Source organism: Pongo abelii, chromosome 14, assembly GCF_028885655.2.
Source record: "Pongo abelii isolate AG06213 chromosome 14, NHGRI_mPonAbe1-v2.0_pri, whole genome shotgun sequence".
In the NCBI taxonomy this organism is placed as follows: domain Eukaryota; kingdom Metazoa; phylum Chordata; class Mammalia; order Primates; family Hominidae; genus Pongo; species Pongo abelii.
The window spans coordinates 38755628-38778865 of record NC_071999.2 but is presented as its reverse complement, the minus strand read 5'-3'; the positions used below and the strand labels follow the sequence as shown (position 1 = coordinate 38778865).

General features: G+C 35.7%; 1 protein-coding gene and 1 non-coding gene across 6 annotated transcripts in view; one reads left to right on the top strand and one right to left on the bottom strand.

Moving 5' to 3' along the window:
• RFC3 (replication factor C subunit 3) overlaps nt 1–22669 on the bottom strand; it is a 156069-nt gene extending 133400 nt beyond the window's left edge. The window contains exons 1-9 of one of the 5 annotated variants that reach the window (XM_002824157.6): nt 22370–22669; nt 19398–19535; nt 16671–16738; nt 14767–14864; nt 10632–10813; nt 9792–9928; nt 9286–9384; nt 5330–5399; nt 3042–4439 (exon numbers count right to left, since the gene is read on the bottom strand). In XM_002824157.6, the coding sequence (XP_002824203.3) occupies nt 4248–4439; nt 5330–5399; nt 9286–9384; nt 9792–9928; nt 10632–10813; nt 14767–14864; nt 16671–16738; nt 19398–19535; nt 22370–22456 (1071 nt within the window). In that variant the 5' untranslated portion in view covers nt 22457–22669 and the 3' untranslated portion in view covers nt 3042–4247. The other 4 variants (XM_054528901.2, XM_054528900.2, XM_009248560.4 and 1 more) reach the window with 4 other exon arrangements.
• LOC112128687 (U5 spliceosomal RNA) lies at nt 11002–11112 on the top strand. The gene has a single exon (XR_002911164.3). It is a non-coding gene; the product is annotated as a U5 spliceosomal RNA (small nuclear RNA).
• Nucleotides 22670–23238: the final 569 nt, after the last annotated feature.

Sequence of the window (23238 nt, the reverse complement as noted above, 5' to 3'; positions counted from 1 at the left end):
TGTAATCATGAAAGAGCCAGAATCCAATCCAAATTAATGCACATACAAAAAGGCAAGCAATCTGACCCACAACCAGGAAAAATATCAGTCAACAGAAACAGATCCAGAAATGACAGATCTAAGCAGACAGACTTCAAAAGAGCTATTATAAATATGTTCAAAAGATTTAAAGAGAAACATAAAAACAATGAGAAATATAAAAAAGCAGCAAATGAAACTGCCAGAGCTGAAAACTTGAAGGAAACTATTCAAACTGTAGGACAGTGAGAAAAAAGCTAGGAAAAAGAGAGACTCTGTGACTTATGCAACACTACCAAATAGAGATGTAATTAGTCTTAGAGGAGGGGGCGGAAAAATATTCAAAATCAGTTTTTCAAAATTTAATAAAATACATAAGCCCATAAATCAAGGACTGCAACAAACCCAAAGTAGTGTAAAGCAAGACAAACACACACACAAATCGCACCAAGACGCATCTTACTCAAACTGTTGGAAAACTAGTCATAAAGAGAAGTTGGAAATCTTAAAAGCAGCCATAGTAGCAAAATAAAATTAAAAATATGATGACTACATATCTCTCTTCAGAAACAATACGACCCAGAAGACAAAATACAGATGGGGAAGAAAAACTGTCAAACTACAGTATTTCATCATATTTTGTATTTTGAAACCATCTGTATTTTGTCCATTGAAAATGCTTTCCAAAAGGAATGCAAAACAAAGACATTTTTAAGTGAAAAACTCTTAAGATAATTCACCAGCAGACCTGCTTCACAAGAAATGATAAACTTTTTCGGGCTTTAAAATAAATGATGCCAGATTGAAATTTGAATCTACAAAAGCAATGAAGAAATCAATCAGTGGATGGCTACTTCTACTAATGGAAACAGGAAAACATTGGGTGATTTCCCACTACAGTTAAGTAAAGAAGTGAACAAAATTGTCAAAAAAACAACCAACTCAGTATACTGAAGCTTGATTAAAGTCACACAACAAATTGAAGAATGTCTATTATTTCAAAACTGATCAGCTGCAGGTAAAAATGACAGCAACATTATGACCCTCTATGCCTGGTGATACAACTATATACCTGTCACTTGGCCAGTAAAAAATGTAGCTTTATAAGTTTAGGGCTGGATGCAGCCAGAGCAGTGGACTTGATTCAAGGTCGGGGCAAGGAAAACTCATCGCTTTGCTGGATAAAAATGGCAGACTTGGTTCAAAAAGGATGGGGAAAACCCATACAATAGCTTTGCTAGCCCTAAGTTGCAGGCCTAGTTCATGGCCATTGACAGACAAATCAGAAATTAAACTGAGAGATCCTAGGAGTGGAAGAACCATAGAGGGGTTAAGCTAAGCTCACACATATACCTGACAGACGGCTAAACTAGAAAATAAAAATCAAGGGGTACTGAGGACTAGTTGCAACCTTGAATGCATTCTTCATTCCATATGTAGTTCAGTTGCCTTGTAGTCTCATGATGTCTAAGTATAAACTCTGTTCACATCATTGGTTGGTCACTAAACTACACAGACGGAAGGATAAAGCCAGGCTAAAATAAAAGTGACCGAGCAGAAACATCAGTGACTGCACAATGCGGTGGAGACAAATTACACAGCTGATATCTAAGCAATCCATGAAATAAAAAAAAGAAAAACCATCAGGAGGGAAAAACGTCAGAAAAACAAACGAGAATCCTAAGTTGCTAAAATATCTTATCTAAAACGTCAAGTTTTCAGCCAAAAATTACCAGACAGGGAAAAAAGGGAAAAGTGTAACAGTACACAGGAGAAAAAGCAGCCAAAAGAAACTGACTCTGAGTGGAGCCAGATGTTTAACAAATACTTCAAAGCAACTAATACAACTCATAATAATCTGATTCAAGAAACTCAACAAAGCCCAAGTAGGAGAAATACAAAGAAAACTACCTGTAGACATATCATACACTACTAAAAGCCAAAGAAAAAAGAAATACTGAAAACTGCAAAAGAAAATTGGCTCATTATGTAAAAGGAAACAACCTCAAGACTACTGGCTAACTTGTCATCAGAAACAACAGAAACCTGAAGGCAGCAGAATGACACATTCAAAGTGGTGGGGGTTTAAAACACCCAAATCAACCAAGAATCCTATAAATGGTAAACTACATTCCAGAGAAACAAAAACTGAGAAAATTGTTAGCAGACGTACGCTATAAGAAATACTCCTAGCATGCAAACACTAATCAAAAGAAAGTTGGAGTGTCTACATCAATATTTTAAAAAGTAGATTTTCACAGCAAGGATATTACTAGAAATAAAAAAGGGCATTTCATACACATGATCTTAGCCAAAAGACAGAGAAGCAACTGGGCACTTCATAATAATAAAGGAGTCAATATATCAAGATATTATTCAAGTACCTAAGAACGATCTTCAAAATGCTTGAAGTCCAAAAGAACTGAATTAGACAGATGCATAATTATGGAGAGAGATTTCAATATTTCTCTCAGTAAAAGACTAAAAACTAAGAAAGACAGAGGAGGTGTAAAAATATATTTGGAAAATCCCTAAGGACTTGGAAATTGAACAACACAATAATCCATTGGGTTAAAAAAAAAAATCACGAGTGAAATCAGAAAAGTTTGAACTAAGTAGAAATGAAAACCTAAAATATCAACATTTGTAGGAGAATGTTAAAAAGCTTAATCAGTACTCAGGGTGAAATTTATAACTTTAAATTATATTAGAAAAGAATAGTCTAAAGTTAATTATCTAAATTTCCAAGTTCATAACTTAGAAAAATAAGTAGAGGGAAAAAGTAGAAGATAAAAAAGGTAATAAAATATAAATGGACAACAACATAGAAAGTCAATAAAACCAATACTATAGGAACAACAGGAATTCTCTTATATTGCTGGTAGAAGTGTAAAGTAATACAACTTTAGGAAAGTTTAGCAACTTTTTAAAAGTTAATGTTTACAATATTGTATGCCCAGTCATTGCACTCTTATGTAGTTACTCAAGACAAATAAAAACCTGTCCACAAAAAGACTTACACGTAAGTATTCACAGCAACTTTATTCATAATAACCAAACCTGGAAACAAACCAAAGATCCATCAACAAGTGAATAGGCTTTAAAAGTATATACAAAAATACTGAACAATAAACATTAACTAGAGAAACATTCAACAATACGGATGAATCTCAATAATGAGAGAGAATGAAGTATTACACAAGAATGCTTACAATATGTGATTCCACTAAATTCTTGAACTGGCAAAACTCATCTATAATGACAAGATCAGTGATCATCTGGGCCAGGGTAGGGATGAACTGACTGCAAAGGGATATGGAGGGAACTTTTTGGGGTGACAGCATCTATACCTTGATTGGGATCATAGTTTCACTGGTCAGAAATCAAACTGTACCCTTAAAATGGGTATATTTTATTTTATAAATTATACTTCATAGTAAAGGAATTGTTCTGAGTCTGTCACACGAATTTGTCAAGTAAACCCTTTGGTCCATGAACTGAAATATTTAATTAAAAAGGGCAGACCTAATGACAACACACAAAACCTGTTCAAAGAGTAATTACTACAGTAACATACCTTTCTCCAGAACTTCATTCTGAATTTTCTTCAAGAGTCTCAAGTACTTAAATTGGTGAAAACATGCATTATTTCTTAGTACCAACCTAATACTAATCTGAACCACTGAAATAAAAGTTGGAAATCTGCAGCCTCAACAGAAATGGTATCTGCAATTTTGTCCATACCAAGAATTATGCTTCAGAATGAATTCTTACATTTCCTATAAAAATACAATTATTCATTGAGAGAAACTAGAATTAAAAACAATGATGTGTCAAACAATCATGTTACCTGTGGCAGAAAATGGTCATCTGGATAAATGAAAATAATCTTTGCTTTCTAATGTGTAAATCTCCTTTAGCAGGTGAGAGATTAGATGGAAGAGAATAGGAGGATCAACAATGAATACTTGAATAACAAATGTTTAAAGTAAATTAAGATCATTTTCTTACACTCTAAAGTCTCTAAGTTATGTACAAAACTACATACTTCAACAGTATAGGAGCAATTATTTAACTTAGAGGATGATTAATAGTTCACAGAGAAGTTATTACCAAAAAAACACAAATATGACATGATTAAGTTCAGTTAATTTACCCACAGCTCTTTTAATATAAGCTGTATGTAAATACTGATACTGAGAAATCTTTGCAAGAATAACTGATAGAAGTCAGAACATCATGCCTTCCAATCCATCCTCCATGAACTTCTTATAAAGTGCCATGAATTTGGCCACAAACGCTTCCAAGTGATAAATGGCTTTGCTACCCAGCTGTAGACGATGTTCATAATAAGCTGCCATTTGAGCCACCTCCCCTTTCAGTTGTCCATCACAATTATGTAACAGTTCTGAGAGAAGGCCCTAAACAAAAATAATCAGTAATTTAAAAATCATTAATAAAAACAGCTAAGCATGCCTTATTTCTCCCATTCACAAAAAGACTAAAGTTAAACATACTCTCTTTATATATGTGAGATCTTTAATTTTTTATGTGAATCAACGACCTTCATCCAAAAGCAAAAACTTTGGGTACTTTTTCCGTGACGTAAAAATGTGGTGGGTATCAACCACATTCTAAATTCCAAATATTTAACTGCACAAAGTGCAAGGATTTAAGTGTAAGGATGCTTTCTACAGCACTATTTATAATAATAATAATAATTTGTAGACAACCTAAAGTTCCACCAATGGAGGTCATGTTTGGAAAAACTATGATACAGTCACACAACAGAAAACCATTCATCCATTAACAGAACAAAGTAAATCTATACATATGGTCATGATACAACATCCATACTAAAGTGTAGAAAACTGAGAAGTTTTGTGAAACCACATATATACACGTACTTGTTTCTACGTGAATAGAAAAGAGGTCTGCTAAAAGTGGTTACTTTTGTGAAAATGGAAGGGTGGACCTTCACTTTTTTCTTTGTAGCCCCACCCTCCATTATCATCCCTGCACCTTGGTATTTCCTTTACAGCACTTACAACACTCTGAAATTCTCTTACTTCTTTATTTGTTCTCCTTTTCACACCACTAGAATATAACTTCACTTTAGGCAGGCCCTCCCTTCTTTTCTTCAGCATTCCTCTAACAGCGCGTGGCACACAATAAAGGTTCAGTAAATATGTGCAATTAATGAGCTGGAGAGAAAGAGGTGATATCTAGATACTGCAGAAAGCCCTATGATCACACACCCAGCATCCAAATTTTATAGCTGTAAAAAGTTCAAGATCTGAAATTGGGTTACCTTCATTATTATCTCAGGAGGAATACAATGAGTTAGAAGCTCATACAGCCTTCCACGAACTTCAAGGAGCCTACATAAAACAAAATAATTGATATTTTGCGAAAAAAATAAGGGGTAATTTTTCCAAATTCCCACTGTATGGTTTTACTTTATGAATTAACAAACAATCCAATACAGAATTAACAACTTTATGAACTAACTTTATGAATTAACAAACAATCCAGTAAGAAATAGTAACTGTTTCTTAAATAGTTTATCATACTTAGGATAAACATATGGAGGCTTCTCCTAACTTCAGTTCATTTTTGAAACAGAACATTTTCAGAACTCTTTTAAAATGAGACATGGCACATGTATACATATGTAACTAACCTGCACATGGTGCACATGTACCCTAAAACTTAAAGTATAATAATAACAATAATAAATAAATAAATATGAGACGTCTATATTCAGGGTCCCTAATTATATCAAAACACCATGAAAATACCAGATAGAAATTGAGACCTCATGAATAGCGAGGGTTGAGCTTATTCACACCATGGAATTTAACAAACTTTAATGACATGTCAAGTAATATGTTTTTCTTTTCTCCAGATAGATACCTGAAACATCCAGGAAACAGTCATGAAAAGATTAAAAAGTCAATTACACAGGTGACAAAAGATAATATACGCATGAAATATAATGCCACTGCCTAGATTGCACAGTAAAAAAGCAATGTGGCAGGGATACAGAGCTGTCCCTGTCATAAAAGGGGCGGCACAAAGGTTTACAGGTAAGCACGCAACCAGGCTAAGTGAATAGGAACATTCAAACCTCTGAGTCCTTCATTCTAGGCCCTTCTCATATTCTAGGGAGGGAAAGGGGAAGAGGAGGGAAATGTACATATGACGTTTTAAAACAGAAAAAAAAAGAGAGAGAGAAAGTTCCAAATACACATTCTCAAAGGGAAAAACTTCTGAATTTTTACAGTACAGATATATATATATATATAAAAACAGTACAGATGTTCCATACTTCAGATAAATCCAGGTAGTGATTTATAAGAATTCTTAAAAAGCAGAAGTCAATCCTAAGACGTCCGGAATATGAAGCCCTGGCACATTAAATCTTAAAAAACGTGGGGGGGGGGGGGGGAAGAACTAGCATTTCTGGGGCATCTGCTATGTGTAAGAATTGAAACAAATAATTTAACTCAGTACTTACACTAGCTCATTTATTTCAGATGAAAAAACTAAGGCCCAGATGGTTTAAGTAACTGACAGAACTGACCACAGCAAAGCATGACTTAACACAGACCTAACTTTCTTACTCCAAAGTCCACACCCTTTCCAATGTCTGTGAAAGTATTTACCACCTTAATTCTGTACTAGGTTCACTGCAATACACTATTAATTCCCCACAACAATGATGCTCTTTTAATGAAACAAACCTGAAGTTCAAACCTGAAGACAGGTCAGGCTTCCATCAAGACTCGTGTATTTGAGCCAGCATTTGAATTCAGGCCTGACTCAAAAGCCTGTGATTTCTCTGGCACCCCAAGAATAAAACTTGATTATTAAAGCATGAATAATAAAAATAATTTCATATGGTATGAAATTATTTTAATATATGTATATAGCTTACTTCTGAAAAGTTGATTCAGGATGTAGTTACCTATACAATTTAAGTAACTATACTGCGTGTAGTGCATACATGTTAACATGCATCTTGTGTTAGTCTTGAGTTAACTTCTAATATTACTGTTTTACAAAATTAACATATTCTACATTTACCATGTCTGTGTCATTATTTCCTAATAGCTTACAAGTGATTAAGAGTACAAACTCTTCTGTCAGAGAAACATGGCTATCCTAGAACTGTCTCTATTATAACAATGGAATGTACCTGAACAAGTTACTTAATCTCCATAAACGTCAGGGTTGTTTTTTTTTAATCTAAAAAGTTAATATTTTTCTCTCATAGGTGTGTTATATCAATTAAATAACATGGTGTAAGAGCTGACATAATCATTCATGAAATATTAGCTGCTATTCAAATTAGAAAATTATGACTGTTCTAAGACAGATCAAATGAAAAATCGAGACCACAAATATTCCAGCAAGACAAAGGAGCCAGAAATCAGAAGTAATCATTTGGAATTGTGTAACCCAGTGATCAGAAAGATACCAGACTTCCAGGATTTCTGGCCAGCCCCAAGGCTTTCTGGAATTGAGCAAAATTTCTTTTTATGTAGCACAATGGAATCAATTCCTACAATTGTTAGTTTAAACAGGAAACAGGAGCACCGCTTCCTGCACAAGTTCATTTATAAGCCGTCAAAATGTGTTAGGAAAACCAGAAGACATTTGTAACAGCAGCTAGAAGAATTAAGCAAAGGAATAATCAAGTAGTTTTAAAAATGCATGTGATAATTATCAAACATTACAACATCAAGTACCTAAATCCCTTAAAAGTAGGTAAGTTATATTACTATCAATTTTTCTTCTTTAATATCAGAACAAAAACAAGAAAGTCATCTTCAGTGTAGAAATATTTTATGAAAGTAAAAGGCAGCTAAGACATGCTTTATTTGAATTTTATCTCTTTAAAGGGTGAGGTCTCTTTATTGATAATCAACATTTTACAAAATAAAATGAACATATTTTTCCTAAAGATGAAGTTTCTTTTCTAATGAGACTACTTATAACATTTGGTACTTCTTGGAGAAAACTATCGATTTCTTCAACTAAGATAATTGAATTCTGAGAATTCAAAGCAAACCTTAAATGAAATACTAAGTACCCACTATGTATGATTCACTATCCACCTCCACCAATCTATATGGTAACCAGGGAATACATGTTACAATACCTTTGAAGAATTTCTTTAAAAATCAGAATTCATCAGATGTATTATCAAAAGGAGAAACATGGCATATTCCTCTATTATTTTCATTAGACCAAGGAAGAGTAAGCTCTATTGGCTGCAGTCTATTCAGTCTATAGACTGAACTCAGTCTATTCTGAACCCTAAAATGATCAACTACCCTCTGTAAGGTCCAAAGATCATTTCTCAGTTCAGAAAGCCAACAAGGATATGAGACTGTGCTTTAGCCAAGTCTGAGGAACCTTCTTCATACTCTCCAAAGTTAGTGGGCCTTAACATTGTCATTTTTTATTTGCAGGAAAGCAAACTGTGTTTCTCAATCAAAGCTGCCATAAGTCAAACAACTAGCAGCTGAGGTATTTTCAGAACGGTCAACCTACTAATAATAGACCTACAGAAGTAATGGAAACAATTTTGCAGCAAATGTGTCAAAAAATACTTCCTGAGTAAAAATGGTATATACACAATGCTATCCTTAGTAGAACGCATGGTCATCTATAAGCACAGGGATTTTTAGTTTTCAAACCATTAATAACTCCTGTTGCTCTTCACAACAAAGGCAAAAGTACCCTTCATGAGGCAATAATAATATCTTCAATATACAAATGAAGATAAAACTCTAAAATGAAGTTACCTGATCAAGAACACTTAGCTAGGAGTTCAGGACAAGAACTAGAAGTCTGACTTATAGTCTGGTGTCTTTCTAGCACATGATGCATCATCAATTACAAAGTTTTACATTGTCCTTTACTAGAAAGCTACGCACATTATCTCTAGCTTTGTGTTGTATGTTAATATTAAGTAATCTGAGATCCTAAAAGGAAAATTAAAATATAAATTCCACTTTTACATGATCACACGTAAGCCATGATATTACAGCTTAATAAAAGCCGTAATATCACACACCAACTATTCTGAACCACTACATTTCTGAAGTTAAATGCTACATTTTCCTTAAAAGATTAATCATAGATTCAGGATTTAATTATAATTCAAAATGACATGGTATTAGCATAAAATAGTTAATATGTCTCCTATGATATCCTGATAATGAAACATTTACTGTCATCATTTTATACTGGTACCTTTGTGGAGTTTGCTGACTGACAATAGCATTTGCAGTCTCCCTCAGATACACCTCCCAATCTGTCTCAGGGATTTCTTGATCTGCAGTAAAAGGATATCTACATGACAAAAAGAGAACACAAGAAGTTAAACAGAAGTGTGCTTATGTCCTAAAACAGGAGTCCCCAACCACTGGTCCGTGCAGTTAGGAACCGGGCTGCACAGCAGGAGGTGAGCAGCGGATAGGCCAGCATTATGGCCTGAGTTCCGCCTCCCGTCGGACCAGTGATGGTATTAGCTTCTGATAGGAGCGGAACCGTATTGTGAACTGCTTATGCAAGGGATCTGGGATGCACGCTCCATATGAAAATCTAATGCTTAATAATCTGAGGTGGAACAATTTCATCCTGAAACCATCCCCCACCCCTGCCCAGTCCATGGAAAAATTGTCTTCCACAAAACTGGTCCCTGGTGCCAAAAAGGTTGAGGGCCAAAGTCCTAGAATGTAACTACCCCTTCCACTCACTGTTGCACTCTGCAGGCTTCACACATAAGCAGGGCTTTTCTGAGATTTCTACAAGACTTCTCTGCAAGTCTATGAGCCAGTTGTGAAGGAAGATTCAGACCTTCCTTCTTGCACACAGTAGATAACACATGGCAAATCTACAAATAAAATTAACAAAAATGGGCAATCCATTAAAAAGCAGATTAAGATTCATTTCTGTTGATATCTTCCTAGACCCTTATAACTGTATTACTCTCAAAATTCTTATAAGTGAAACTTATACTAAAAGTAACTTACCACTCTACATCTAACACAATGTTGCATATTATCCCTACTTTGCATGAAATCTCCCAAAATCTATTAAAAGCAGGAAAGATATTTAATGTGAGGAATCATAATTTTTGCTGATGGCTGTTAAGAATGATAGAGAAAAAATATATCTATGTATACGTATTCATATTAATGTTATTTCATACTAACTTTAATTCCCTTCCTAGGGACTAGGTATTCCCACATCATCTCTTTGTAAAATCTATTTCCTCAATATTCCAGCCTCCTCTTATAGCCAACTAAATCAGCTTGAGAAAGAAGACAGTAAATAACTAGCCCTTACCTAGTTTAGTAGAATTCATAATACCTACTTGTTCACGGTAAAGATGGTTTAAAGGGAAAAACACTTTCTATATATTGGCATCTGGTATTTACAACTATACGCTTTGGTTTGTTCATATATTAATGCTTTGCATCCAGGTCTGTAGATGTTCTTGAATTACTGATACAATTCCCTTCTTTTACAACAAGCATACAGTATTCAGAGAATCTGAACTGATTTATTTTTCAGAAAAGTGTAACTCGACCTACATCTTCAATGCTGGGAGCAGGCACACGAACCGCCAAGCACCTACTACGAATAGGCGGGATCACTTTAGATGTAGAATTGCAGCACAAGATCAATCTGCAGGTAGACATATATTTTTCCATGGTTCTTCGCAAGGCATGCTGAGCATCTTTGGTGAGTTTGTCAACTTCTGTCAATAATACCACTGAGTCAAAGAGAAACAAAACAAACTTTAACTTGAGTTCACTCAAACTTTAACTTGTCTCTGTCTTCCTTCTCATTATCCAGGGTGAAATCCTAAATAATAAGCCTGATATACTACTCTTCCCATTGGCAGATAAAGTTATAAGTACGGTAAAATTACTTTATTTTTTATTTTAAAATGCTACAATCATACTCCAGTTTCTCTTCAGATCATATAAATCTTTCGCCTTTTACTAAAGACTTCTATAGAGAGGAACAGCTCTGAGTTTTTAATATTGTGAGACCTTGCGTTGGCAGGGCTAGTAAAAAAAAAAGAATCTATAATCAAACAAGACCAAGAAACACTAGGCTAAATGAAGTTAAAAGGTCACTTTGTAGTAGAAATCATTGCAAACTTTATTATTTATATGCGCCAAAATTTACCAAGGCAAGGAAGTACTGTGCTGCATTTCCCCAAAATAACTTTACTCAGCAGCACATTTATGTGGTACACCTTAATCTAAAATATTAAATTCCAAGGAATAGACTTTGGAAAACAGTGGTGCAAGAGATGTAGGCAACAAGGCATAAAGATATCTGGCCACCATAAAGTAAGATTCCATCTGGCCACAATCACAGATCAGCCTTAACATAGTTCAGGAATAATGTATAGACAGAAACTGAATCCAGTATTGTATTTTTCATTATATTAACAAATTATTTCTAGAAGATGAACCGGTAGCATGTAGCATTTAGATCTGCCCCATAAAAATGAACAAAACAACTAAAGATTCCAAAACAAAGAACCCATGAACATTATACAGAAACCAGGCAACAAGCTTTACCCAAGAACCCCAAACATGAGCAAGTGAGAATAAGCAACTAAAACTGGAAAGGCCCACATAGTATCAGCAACGGTGTGGGAGGAAGATTTTGACAGACTTTATGACAGGAAAAGCTCAAAATCACCCATGGGAACATACTAGAAACCATGGTGGGGCCAATTTGAAAGCAGCAGTTGGCCGGGCACAGTGGCTCGTGCCTGTAATCTGCCTGTAATCCCAATATTTTGGGAGGCTGAGAAAGGCAGATCCCTTGAGCCCAAGAATCAACACTAGCCTGGGCAACATAGCAAAACCCCATGTCCACAAAAATACAAAACATTGCTGGGCATGGTGGTGTGTGCCTGTAGTCTCAGGAGACTGAAGTGGGAGGATTACTTGAGCCCAGGAGGTCAAGGCTGCAGTAAGCTCTGATGGCACCGCTGCACTCCAGCCTATTGCAACACAGTGAGACGCTGTCTCAAAGAAAGCAGCAGTCTTACCGAGGTGGGAGATTCGACAGAGCCCAATTTATGGGTGAGAGCAAGGGAACCCTGATGCAGTAAGGTTTGACAGAACAGCAGACTCTGAGAGTACCAAAATGAAGCTCCCTTCTAAGACGGTGTTCCAGGTGGCTGTGGCTGGTGCAGTGGCTTGTGCCTGTAATCCCAGCACTGTGGGTAGCCGAGCTAGGAAGATGGCTTGAGGACAGGAGTTCGAGACTAAGACAATGCTCCACAATGAGAAGAAATCCCAGACCAAATTGAGAACAGGTAAAAGAGAGACAAAGAAAAGAATCCCAATAAAGGTGACAGAAAATAAGACAGGGAATAGAGCTCAGAACACAAGGTCATTTATTTACTTTATTTTTTTATTTTATTTTTTTAGAGACAGGGTCTCACTCTGACACCCAGGAGGGAGTGCAGTAGCTTGATCATGGCTCACTGCAATCCCAAACTCCTGGGTTCAAGCAATCTTCCCACCTCAGCTCCCAAGTAGCTAAGACTAGAGGCATGAGCCTAATTTTTTTTTTCTTCCTTTGGCAAGATCGGGTCTTGTTGGTCTCAAACTCCTGGCCTCAAGTAAAGTGTCATATATTTTTTATCACTTTGTAAAAATAATACAAGAGGTAGCTATAGAGCCCCAGACCTAGAAAAAACTCTTTGGCCTTCCTCTCCTTCCCTAAACACAGGAAAACTCACTTTACTTTTAACAAAATGACCAACACAAAAGGATCATGGCCAAATTTAAACAGTTATGCAAGAAAGACGAGCAGAGGAGTAGAATAACATCTTTATGGATATGAAAAAGTCAAATTATTTCCTAAACTGTTACTTAATTAATAGTTATTGTTTTTTTAAGTAACAGTAAGCTTCATGTAAGAACAGGTTAATTCAACTGTAATTGGGTGGTAAAATATTGTTCGCATTTTTAATGACCCTACAACATTTCACTTTTAAAGGTTTGTAATTGTAATTAGGTATTATTAATTTTGATTAAAATTTTAAATTTCAACTAAATTTCTTATAATAACCGATGTTTAACATTTCTCTTATAATATTAATAACAGATTGAGGATAATGGCACAATATTTCCTATATTTACATACACATATCATTATTTTGTATAGTGATGTTTGAAACAGTGACTAAGCAGTACTTGGTAGGCAGAAAACAGCAAATTCAACATGACAAGTGATGTTTACTCTAGAAATGCAGAACAGTTTTGTTTTGCCTTTTTTTGGAGATACAGTCTCGCTCTGTCACCTGGGCTGGAGTACAGTAGTGCAATCACAGCTCACTGCAACCTTGAATTCCTGGGCTCAAGCAATCCTCCTGCTTCAGCCTCCCAAAGCACTGGGAATGCTAGCATAAGCCACTGTGCCTAGCAAAAGTTTTAATATTAGAAAATCCAGTAATATAATCTATGATATTAATGAACTGAAGAAAAATCATAAAAGCACATTCATGGATGAAAAAGAAGCATCAGACAATATTTAACACACATTTATGTTAAAGACACTCAATAAAATAGGAACTTGAGAATATTTTCTTACCATGATCAAATATATACACCTCAGACCAAAATCCAGCAATTAATTATGGGGAAACACTAAGGCTTTCCTTCCAGAGTCATGACATGGACATCTGCTATCTCTATTACTATTAAGCACACTATTGGAGGGTTGGCCAACATAATTAGAGAAGAAAAAGTATTTAGAGCCATAAAAATTGGAAAAAGGAAAAACAATTTACAGATTACATGAATATACATCTAAAAAAACTCAAACTATCAAAAGACAATTACAAACAGTAAGAGAATTTAATAACATAGCAAGACATAAAAGTAGGATATGTTAGTAACTCACATATATAAAACATTGAGAAAATATAAGAGTCCATGTATAGTAGCAAAAAATAAATTCATAAATGTAAATTTATTTTGAAATATGGAGACTGAGGAAAGAAATCAGCTGAGAATATGTACAGCGAATTCACAAAACAATAAAAATGAGCAATAAAGGAAAAATTTATCACACTCACTAAAGAACAAAACACTATATTCTCCACTCAAACTGACAAAGATTAAAACGAATTATCCTCAGTGTTGGTAAATGTCACGGAGAAATGAGCACTCCCAAACACTGCTATTGGTAGTATAAATCTATACCCTCTTTCAGATAGAGAATTTGGCAAAATATATCAAAAGCATTAAATGATGGCATATTTATTATCACAAAATCTCACCAGTAAGAATGTATCCATATATATAGAAAAAATGCTTGGAAGGTAAAGTCTAAACCGTTATTAGTAGCTGTCTCTGGATGGTGGGAATATAGCTGATATTATTTTCTTTTTTATCTAAATATTTGATAATGAACATATGACTCGGGTCATAAGAACAGTTATTTTAAAATCGTGTAATTTCTGATTTTAAATCACGTATTTTTATTCATCTTGTTCTAAAATATCAAATGGATGGCACAAATAATAATCCTCTTTCACATAAAATTCAATTCCATTAGACTATAAACTCCCATGAACCCAGAGATCATGCTTCTCTCCTGTTCACTTTCATAACTCAAAAAAAAAAAAAAAAAGAGAGAGCACTAATGCTTGGCAGCTTCATAAAAAGAAGTCTTTTGATCACCTACCTTTAAAATCCCTTTGAGAGTTTGTTTCAAGTTGTTGTGATTGTGCCACTGTTTTCAACATCTCCTGAACGACTACTCGGTCACTATTTCCAGCATCACTACACAAAACAAAAATAATGGTATATAGTATGCCCTTAATATTGTTATTATAAGAAAAATGTTGAAGTTCTTAAGTGGTCAAAATTTTAATCAAAATTAATGTCACCTAACTATAATTATAAGCCCTTCAAAAGTAAAAAGTTTTATGGTCATTAAAAATACTAACAATATTCCAATTGGATTAACAACATCACTGAAAACACTAAATATGTTCTTACATTAAGTTTACTGTTAACATAAAAAGAGCAACTACTAATAATTAGGTAACAGTTTAGCAAATACTTTGACACTTCTCTACCGACTATAGAAAATTAATACCTAATTATAGCTAATTTCTCAACTATGTATAATTGTTGAAAATACAAAAAATAACTCTTTGAAACAGAAATTCAATCCCTATTCCTCTTCCACATCCCCAAAATAGCAAAGATCTAAGAGAGAACAAACAAAGAGAAGTCTGCTCCCAGCACTAGAATGAAACTGATTCAGAGACTCAGTAAAGCGATGAGATAAGCAAATTGAGTTTAAGACACAAAGTCAAAACTCCGTAAACTGATGACTTATTACAGATACTGATCTGCCATTTACACCAATATTATTGCTTTGGCACTTCAGTCAAGGACCTCTCAAACCAAGAGAAGTCAATTTAGGCTGAATCAATGTTAATTTCAATCACCCCGAAAGCAATCGGCTTACCCTCCAATTGGTTATCTATGCTTCAGAAGAACTCACAATGAGAAAAACAGGTCAAAGCAGTTAACTTTATTTTCTCAAACAGCCACTAAGTTTTCCCAAGTCACTATTATTATTATAGATCAATATACCTACAGTGTTGCTCTTACGATCATTTTCCTAGCCAAGAATCCAAAACATTCTCCATTTGTCTCTGGAATTAACACTCCCTTTGTTTCTATGATCAAACCCATTCCCAACAACCTTATTTCTCTTAGTTTTCTTTGAGATGCCTAGAGAAAATAATAATACCTATCTGTTAGGGTTGTTTTAAGGATTAAATGTAATAATACAGGTAAAGCTTCTCACAAAGTGCCTGCTACTGAAAACAACATACACATTAGCTTGTAATGCTATTCCTCCTGCTCCATTCGGTCTCCTCCCTCTCCCTGAAATGGATGTTCACTCTTGCCTCTGTGCCACTGCTCATGTTGAGTATGCCTGACAATATCCTCAATTCTGTTCTCCTTTAAGAACTCATACAGCCGCAAAGATCATAGCAGCTTACCCAATTTAGCTCCAAGAATCATTTCTACACCACTTAATACTTAACAGCTATTGCATGAGTTTTCAACGCCTCTCCAACAAGTTCCTAATCTTATTATTGCATGATACAGAGAATAAAGATATTGGTTGGTGAACTATTATAATACCTCTAATAAAGAAATTTAAACAAAGAGAGTGACAAAGAAAGATTTGGCAACCCAAAGTCAATTTCTGAAATATTTACTCCAAACACTGTAAACTTTTTAGACACACTGCTCATCAGTAATGAATGAGCCAACATAATTAACAAAAATTTACTGACAATACAATGTACTGTGTGTATATCAATGAGCTCCCTAGAGCTAGAAAAGGTAAATACATTGTTGAAATTATTTGACACAGAAGGCAAAACAGGAAGGGCTCCAGGATTCCCATTTCAAGCAGGGCAGCTCCACTTTAGTCTGTTTTATAAACTGTGCTTCCACACGTAACAATTTATTTCAAAAAAGGGTTTCAATCTTTTAAAAAAAGAAAGCCCAAAACCAATTTCTCTAAAAATGCTTAATTTCTATATAGTAGTAACTTACCTAGGATTAACTTCAAGGTGGTAGTTACTTGCAATGGTGCTAATTTCAATTTTTTTTTTAGATGGAGTCTGTGGACAAAGAAAAAGATATTTTTAACATTTATTTATTGCCTATTTCCCCACTCTTTTGTATTTTCATTGGTTTTCCTTTTATTATACAAAGTAAAACTCGAGATAACCACCATTCATGTTTTAACTTTGTTAATCCCACTCTTTTCTCAATGTGCAGATAAACATGTTTTTATATAAATTGGATCAATTACACATCCTGTTTCATTGTGACTACTTTTTTCTTTTCCTTATCTCCAGAAATCCCCAAACCAAATCTGTATACCATCTGAAATACAGATCATTGCAAACGATCTGTTCCTTTCAGTCTTTTCTATGTTAACACAAAAATAAACATACACAAATGTATTTTCATGGAGTGTCAATGTTTCTTGTAAAAAATAAAAATTAAAAAAAAGGAAATCATACACATGTCTCTGTGTTTTGCTTTTCCTACTTAATATATCTTGGCAATCCCTCTCAGACAACTGGCACAGTGTTATAGTCACACACCAACCTATGGCATGGATGTTGCAAAGCTGGTCATACTGATGGACATTTTGTTTTCTGAACTCAAACAATTCCACAATTAATATCTTTGTATATATGTTGCATATACTGCTTTCATTTCTACGTAAGAGATTCCCAGTTTTCTGGATTGAAGGGAATGTGTTTTCTAACTTTAATACATATGTGTGTATGTGTGTATGTATTGACCAGTCTGCTTTATAAAACAGTTTAACAATTCACTTTTCCACTGGCAACACTCTTCCCCAACATTCCCCATCTACAGTAGGTTTTTATCATGCCTTTCAATTTTTCAGTTTGGTGAGTATATAAGAGACTCACACTGCTTGACTATCACAAAGGTCAAACATCCTTACATGTGTTTAATGCCTCTTATATTTTTCTCCTGTGACTATTTGTTACAGAAGAATCTATTTTTCAGTTTTCTACCAGATCGTCTTTCTGTTGCCAATTTGTAAAAATCTCTTATTTACACATTCCTTTCAAATATTTTGTCACAATCTTTTTCTATTGATTTTATGTATAATTTCTGTCATAGCAATTTTTCAAATTCATATATCCAGGTATCTACTTTTCTTCTATAGTTTCCATGTTTTCCTACAAAAGGTTTTATTGACCCAGGAGCAATTCATATAGTCTAAAAAATTTTACTCTAAGATATTTAGTGTTTCATTTTAACATTTAAGTCTTTAATTCATCTGGAATTTATCTCTATAAATTGTATGTCATAGGGACTCAACTTTGTTTTCTCTGGATAGATAACTAGCTATGATGACACACTCTGCTGGCTTATCCTCTTCTACTGATTTGAAATAGCACCTCTATCACATTTCTAAGCTCTCCTTCCAGTTTCACTTGTTCTAATTCTCTATTTTCATGCCAATATAATACTGTTTTATTTACAATAGACATACAATATGATTTACTATATGGTAACACAAGCCCTACTTCACTAATCATTTTTCATAATTACTTTAGCTAGTCTCAGAAATGTACTGTTCCATATGGATGGACTTTAAGATCATTTCATATAATTATAACAACCACTTGAATTTTAATTAGAATTTCATAGAAATTTATAGTGTCACCTGGGGCAAACAGATAATTTAAAATATTAAGCCACCCATCTGGGAAGATGCTGCAACATTCCATTTGATTGGCTGTTTATTGTCCCTCTATAAGATATTAGTTTCTTCCGACACATCCACACAATTTTTGTTAAATTTGTCCCTATATATTTTATACGAATTTCCACAACATACAACCAGCATCTCAAACTCAATGTATCTAAATATATGCTAATCAACACTAGCCTAAAATCCAGTTACCTTCCTGAAGATTCTGTTTATAGCACTACCATCCACACTCAGCATATGATTTTTTCAATGCCTAATATGTAAAGATATTTTACCAGAAGATATGAAGGATATGAAAATGAATATATGTTCTCGACATACAGTCAAAACAAATACAATCTTTTCAAAGTAAAAGATGTACAAACTACTACAACCAAAGCAAAACAAAATAAGTACTATTAAAAGTACAAACTACAGGTTGTAGAAGAAAAGTTAATTATAATGGGGTATGAAAAGGAAGGATACATTTCAGCCAGATCTTAAACATCATCCATAATGGAAGAGCATAAAAATGTGCTACATGGTATGAAGCTGGACATCTTGGCAAGGGCAAGACCACAGGAAGCCTCTCAACTTCCCAGAGTTGCAGGCCTCCTTTCCCAGTCAGTCAGTTGTGCACTCTTTACCAAGTCACTTGATACCATGTTTAACATTTTTCTCAAAATCATTCTCTTTCTTTCCATCCCCACTACTGCTCTCAGAAAAATGAAGTCTGGAAACCTGAGTTCTAATTTCAGCTAAGACATTGTCTTATTAGGTAATATGAAATTAATCTCACCCTCTACATTTTACCCCAAACCCTCTGTTGCTCTTATTTCCTATCTAACATAAATGGCTTTGCTCTGGTTATAATAGATCCATAATCAGTAGCTCTCAAATCCTGTGCCCCAAGACTACCTGTGGAATTCTTATTTAAATCATACATTAGGAAGCAACTGAGTTGGGGGGACATATATGACCAAGACTGAAAGTCCCCGCTATAAATTACTTTCAGGGCCTCAAAGTGAAATGCTTACTGTGATCGTCTGATGTTCAATTCTCAATTTTTCCACTCCAACACCATAAAGTTCACGTAGAATACACATAATTCTTGTCTTTTTTCCAGCACCTGATGGTCCATACACTAACAGATGAGGAAAGTCACCACACTGCACCTGAAAAAAAAGAACGAGGCATTTTTCCCTAGTCAAACTGAACTGCTCTAGGTAGAACCAAACTACTTTTTAAGTATCAAATATTTTATGTGTCTACCCATGAAACTCCCAGTTCATGAGTAGATACACCCAAGTTTTTATATATGTGTAAAACTTGGAGTTTCATGGGTAGATACACAATATTTTGTGTATCTTTTATATATACTGAAATGTTTACTATTCGCCTCACACTAATTTTGTATAAATTATATACGTGACAGCACATGCAAGATACAAAACTAAATGCTAGAAAGCAGGAACTCTCAAACCTGACTATCAGAATCTCCTAAAAAACTTTTTAAAATAAAGGACTGACTGATGAATAGACCCTATCATCCATGAGATTAGGATTCTGTAACTCTAAGATTCAGGCCTTTCTTACTTCGGACTATTAGAAACAGTCCCTGTGACAACAATTCAGTGCATTTGGTTTCCTTGGGAGGTTACTTGTGAGATAAAGGAAAACTTCATAGGAGAGTGGGGATGCAAAACAGGGAAAGGAAGGCAGCCAGTAAGAGTGTGTTGTCAAGTTGAATGCCTCTAGGTATCTGTGTTTGATCCTGCTAGGGAAACTCTTAAAGCCAACATAAACACCCACCAGAGTGTAACCCACCCAAAGGGTGGGGAAGCTGCCTTATGATTATCTCTGATGAGTTCTTTCTTGAAGCCTGCTTAGGAAAGTGGATGGGGGAAAAGAAAGAGCATTAATTCCAGGCATTTCAAATCTGCTATGGGTGTCACAGAGAGAAAAGCCCTCAGGCAAAGTACAGACGTACAAAGTTAGAAGTCGGAAGTCAGTCTGTGTGCACTTAAAAGCAAGAGGACTGGGTAGGGCACTAACAGTATCTGCTGATGATGAGTGTTGCAAAAGCTTTTCAGGTGTTTCTGATGATCAGTCTGGTTTGGGAACCAGTGCTATGAAGGCTATAAAGATGAGTGGGTGACAGACCTTAGCCTCAGGAGCATAAAATCTTGTAAGGCGAAGTTCTGTAAATAACCATTATTGAAAAAAATGGAATACGTATCTTAAGAGAAGTGCTTATTGCAATGAATTTTAATACTTTGTAAACTCATCCATCTCTGTCACTGAAAAGTCTCAAGGAAAAGAACTATTCAATCTAATATACTGCCTGGAAAATGGTAGGTGTCCCACAGACACTTACTGACTTGTTTTTTAAACTTCAATCTAGTCAAAAATAAGGGTTATGCTTTAAATGTTTCATAGTTTGATTAAGCTGCAAATAAAAGAGTAAACAGGTGAACATTTCTTAAAAGCAAATTTAACACATAAGACCATTATATTAAATTGATGTCCAAAATATACATTCCAAATTCTGTACAACAAAATGTGGCCACAGAAAATAAAATGTATTCTATCACTAGGAAAACTGAAGACAAAGCTATTGATGGAAAATGTAATTTGTCTATAAATGATGGATACTGCAGTAATCAATTTATTCTACATTAGTATACATGCAGTATCAATAAAGAGACCAAAAAAACCTTCAATCTCACAACACTATCAACTAGTCTAATGACTTTCACATGTACAATCTTTTCTTATTATTTCTTATTTTTAAGAAGCACTTAATTCAATAGTATCTGTAAATCTAAGAAAGGTCGGTAAGGGAAAACCAGGGTATTGGGCAAAAAAGTTTCCATCAGCATCATATATTAATTTGAGGTCCTTAAAAGGAGTGGATAAATGTTTTCCACAGACACTAAATAACTTATTCTCCTAAAGATCCTTCTTTACTCTCTACTCCCTGGAAGATTCAGTTCGTTCTCACAAAATATTGCCATTAGACACTTTTATCAACTACAACAAAGAGGCATCAGGATAGAGGGGAGAGGATCTTTCATAAAGCTCTAATCTCAGCCACGCACAGTGGCTCACGCCTGTAATCCCAGCACTTTGGGAAGCCGAGGCAGGTGGATCACCTGAGGTCGGGAGTTCGAGACCAGCCTGGCCAACGTGGTGAAACCCCGTCTCTACTAAAAAATACAAAAATTAGCCGTGCGTGGTGGCGGGCGCCTGTAATCCCAGCTACTCGGGAGGCTGAGGCAGCAGAATCGCTTGAACCCGCGAGGCGGAGGTTGCAGTGAGCCGAGACCGCGCCATTGCATTCTAGCCTGGGTGACAACAGCGAAACTCCGCCTCAAAAAACAAAACTAATCTCAGGAACGTCCTAATACAATTTATTTGAGAATTAGAAATGATCTTTGGGGTAAATACATATTTACAACACTTTACTTGTAAATGACGACACTGACATCGAGAAATCTTAAGCCAGCTATAAAGTAAATCACATGGTGTCATCTCCGCTCAAAATGCTCCAACGGCTTCTCGTCTTATTCTGAGACTGACTGGGTCTGCACCCCCAACTCCATCCCAACACATACACCCATCTCCGATTACCCTTCCCGCTGGTTCACCACTATCGGCTACACCAGCCTCCTGAGGTTCTTAGAATATGCTGTGTACATCTCTGCCCGGGAATTTTGCACTTGCTGTCTGTCCCCTCTTACCTGTTCCACTCTTTGCTCGGATTTCTGTATTTATGACTTTTCAATTTCCTTCAAGTCTCGGCTCAGATGCCACTTCTCAGCGGAGCTTTTCTTGTTTAAAAATAGAAGCCCGCCTCCCACATCTTTTCCCCCTTCCCTGTGTTATTTTTCTCCATAGCACTTATCACCTTCCAATGCGGGCGGGAGAAGCACTGCTCCCCAGGGGCGCGCGAAACCCCGAGCCGGGGGCCTCCCCTCTCCCACGCTCCCGGCCCTCGCGGACTCACCAGGTTCCGCAGCTGGGCCGCCTGCTCCTTGTGATAGTCCAGCCGTCCCAAGGAGCAGGGCCGATACTTGTCCACCCAGAGGCTCATGGCAGCTCGAGTTCCTGAGGGCCTACGCTTGAAACTCCCGCGCGAGCGCGCGTCCTCCCCACAACACAGAGATTTCCTGCGAGCTCCAAATCTCGTGACGTCACTACCGGTCGCGGCCGCGTAAATGATTTTGGACGCAAAGGCTACGGGGGCCGTGTGCAGACAAAATCAGCTGCCGCGTCGATGCCATCTAGTTCTGAAGTTCACTGCTTTATTTCTTTTCTCTTTGTTCGCACCGTCTATTATATTCTAGAAATTATCAAGCGGAATTGAAAATGTGGTTCTGACCCTCTTGGCGTCACATCCGGATACCTCAGAGAAGACACTTCCTTTCATTTATTCATTCTTTCATTCACTTAATTCATTAAACAAAAATTTACTAAATATCTGCTAGGTGTGGAACCCTGTCCTCGGCACTAGAGTATATACATCTCAGGGTTTCACTCACTTGGCAGGTACCCAGTAAAGCTTCATTGGATAAATCCTTTGAAAATGTCTAATCTTAACTATCCTTTGTTACCTCTATTCCTCAATATTCTTATTGGATTCGAAACAAAAGAATCAAGAGCATGGAAAAACTACCGAGATGTGGCCTGTAGGGGAGAAGACATGAGGTTAATATGCATTCTAAGTCTAGAATATTTGAAAGCCGTCCAATTAAAATGTGTAGAAGCATCTGAACCCCTCAGAAAAATATTCTGCATATGAAGCTGATATGCAACTTTTGAAGTTCTCTTCAAATAGTGCCTCTCAAAATGCACTTTACTCATTGTACATAATAT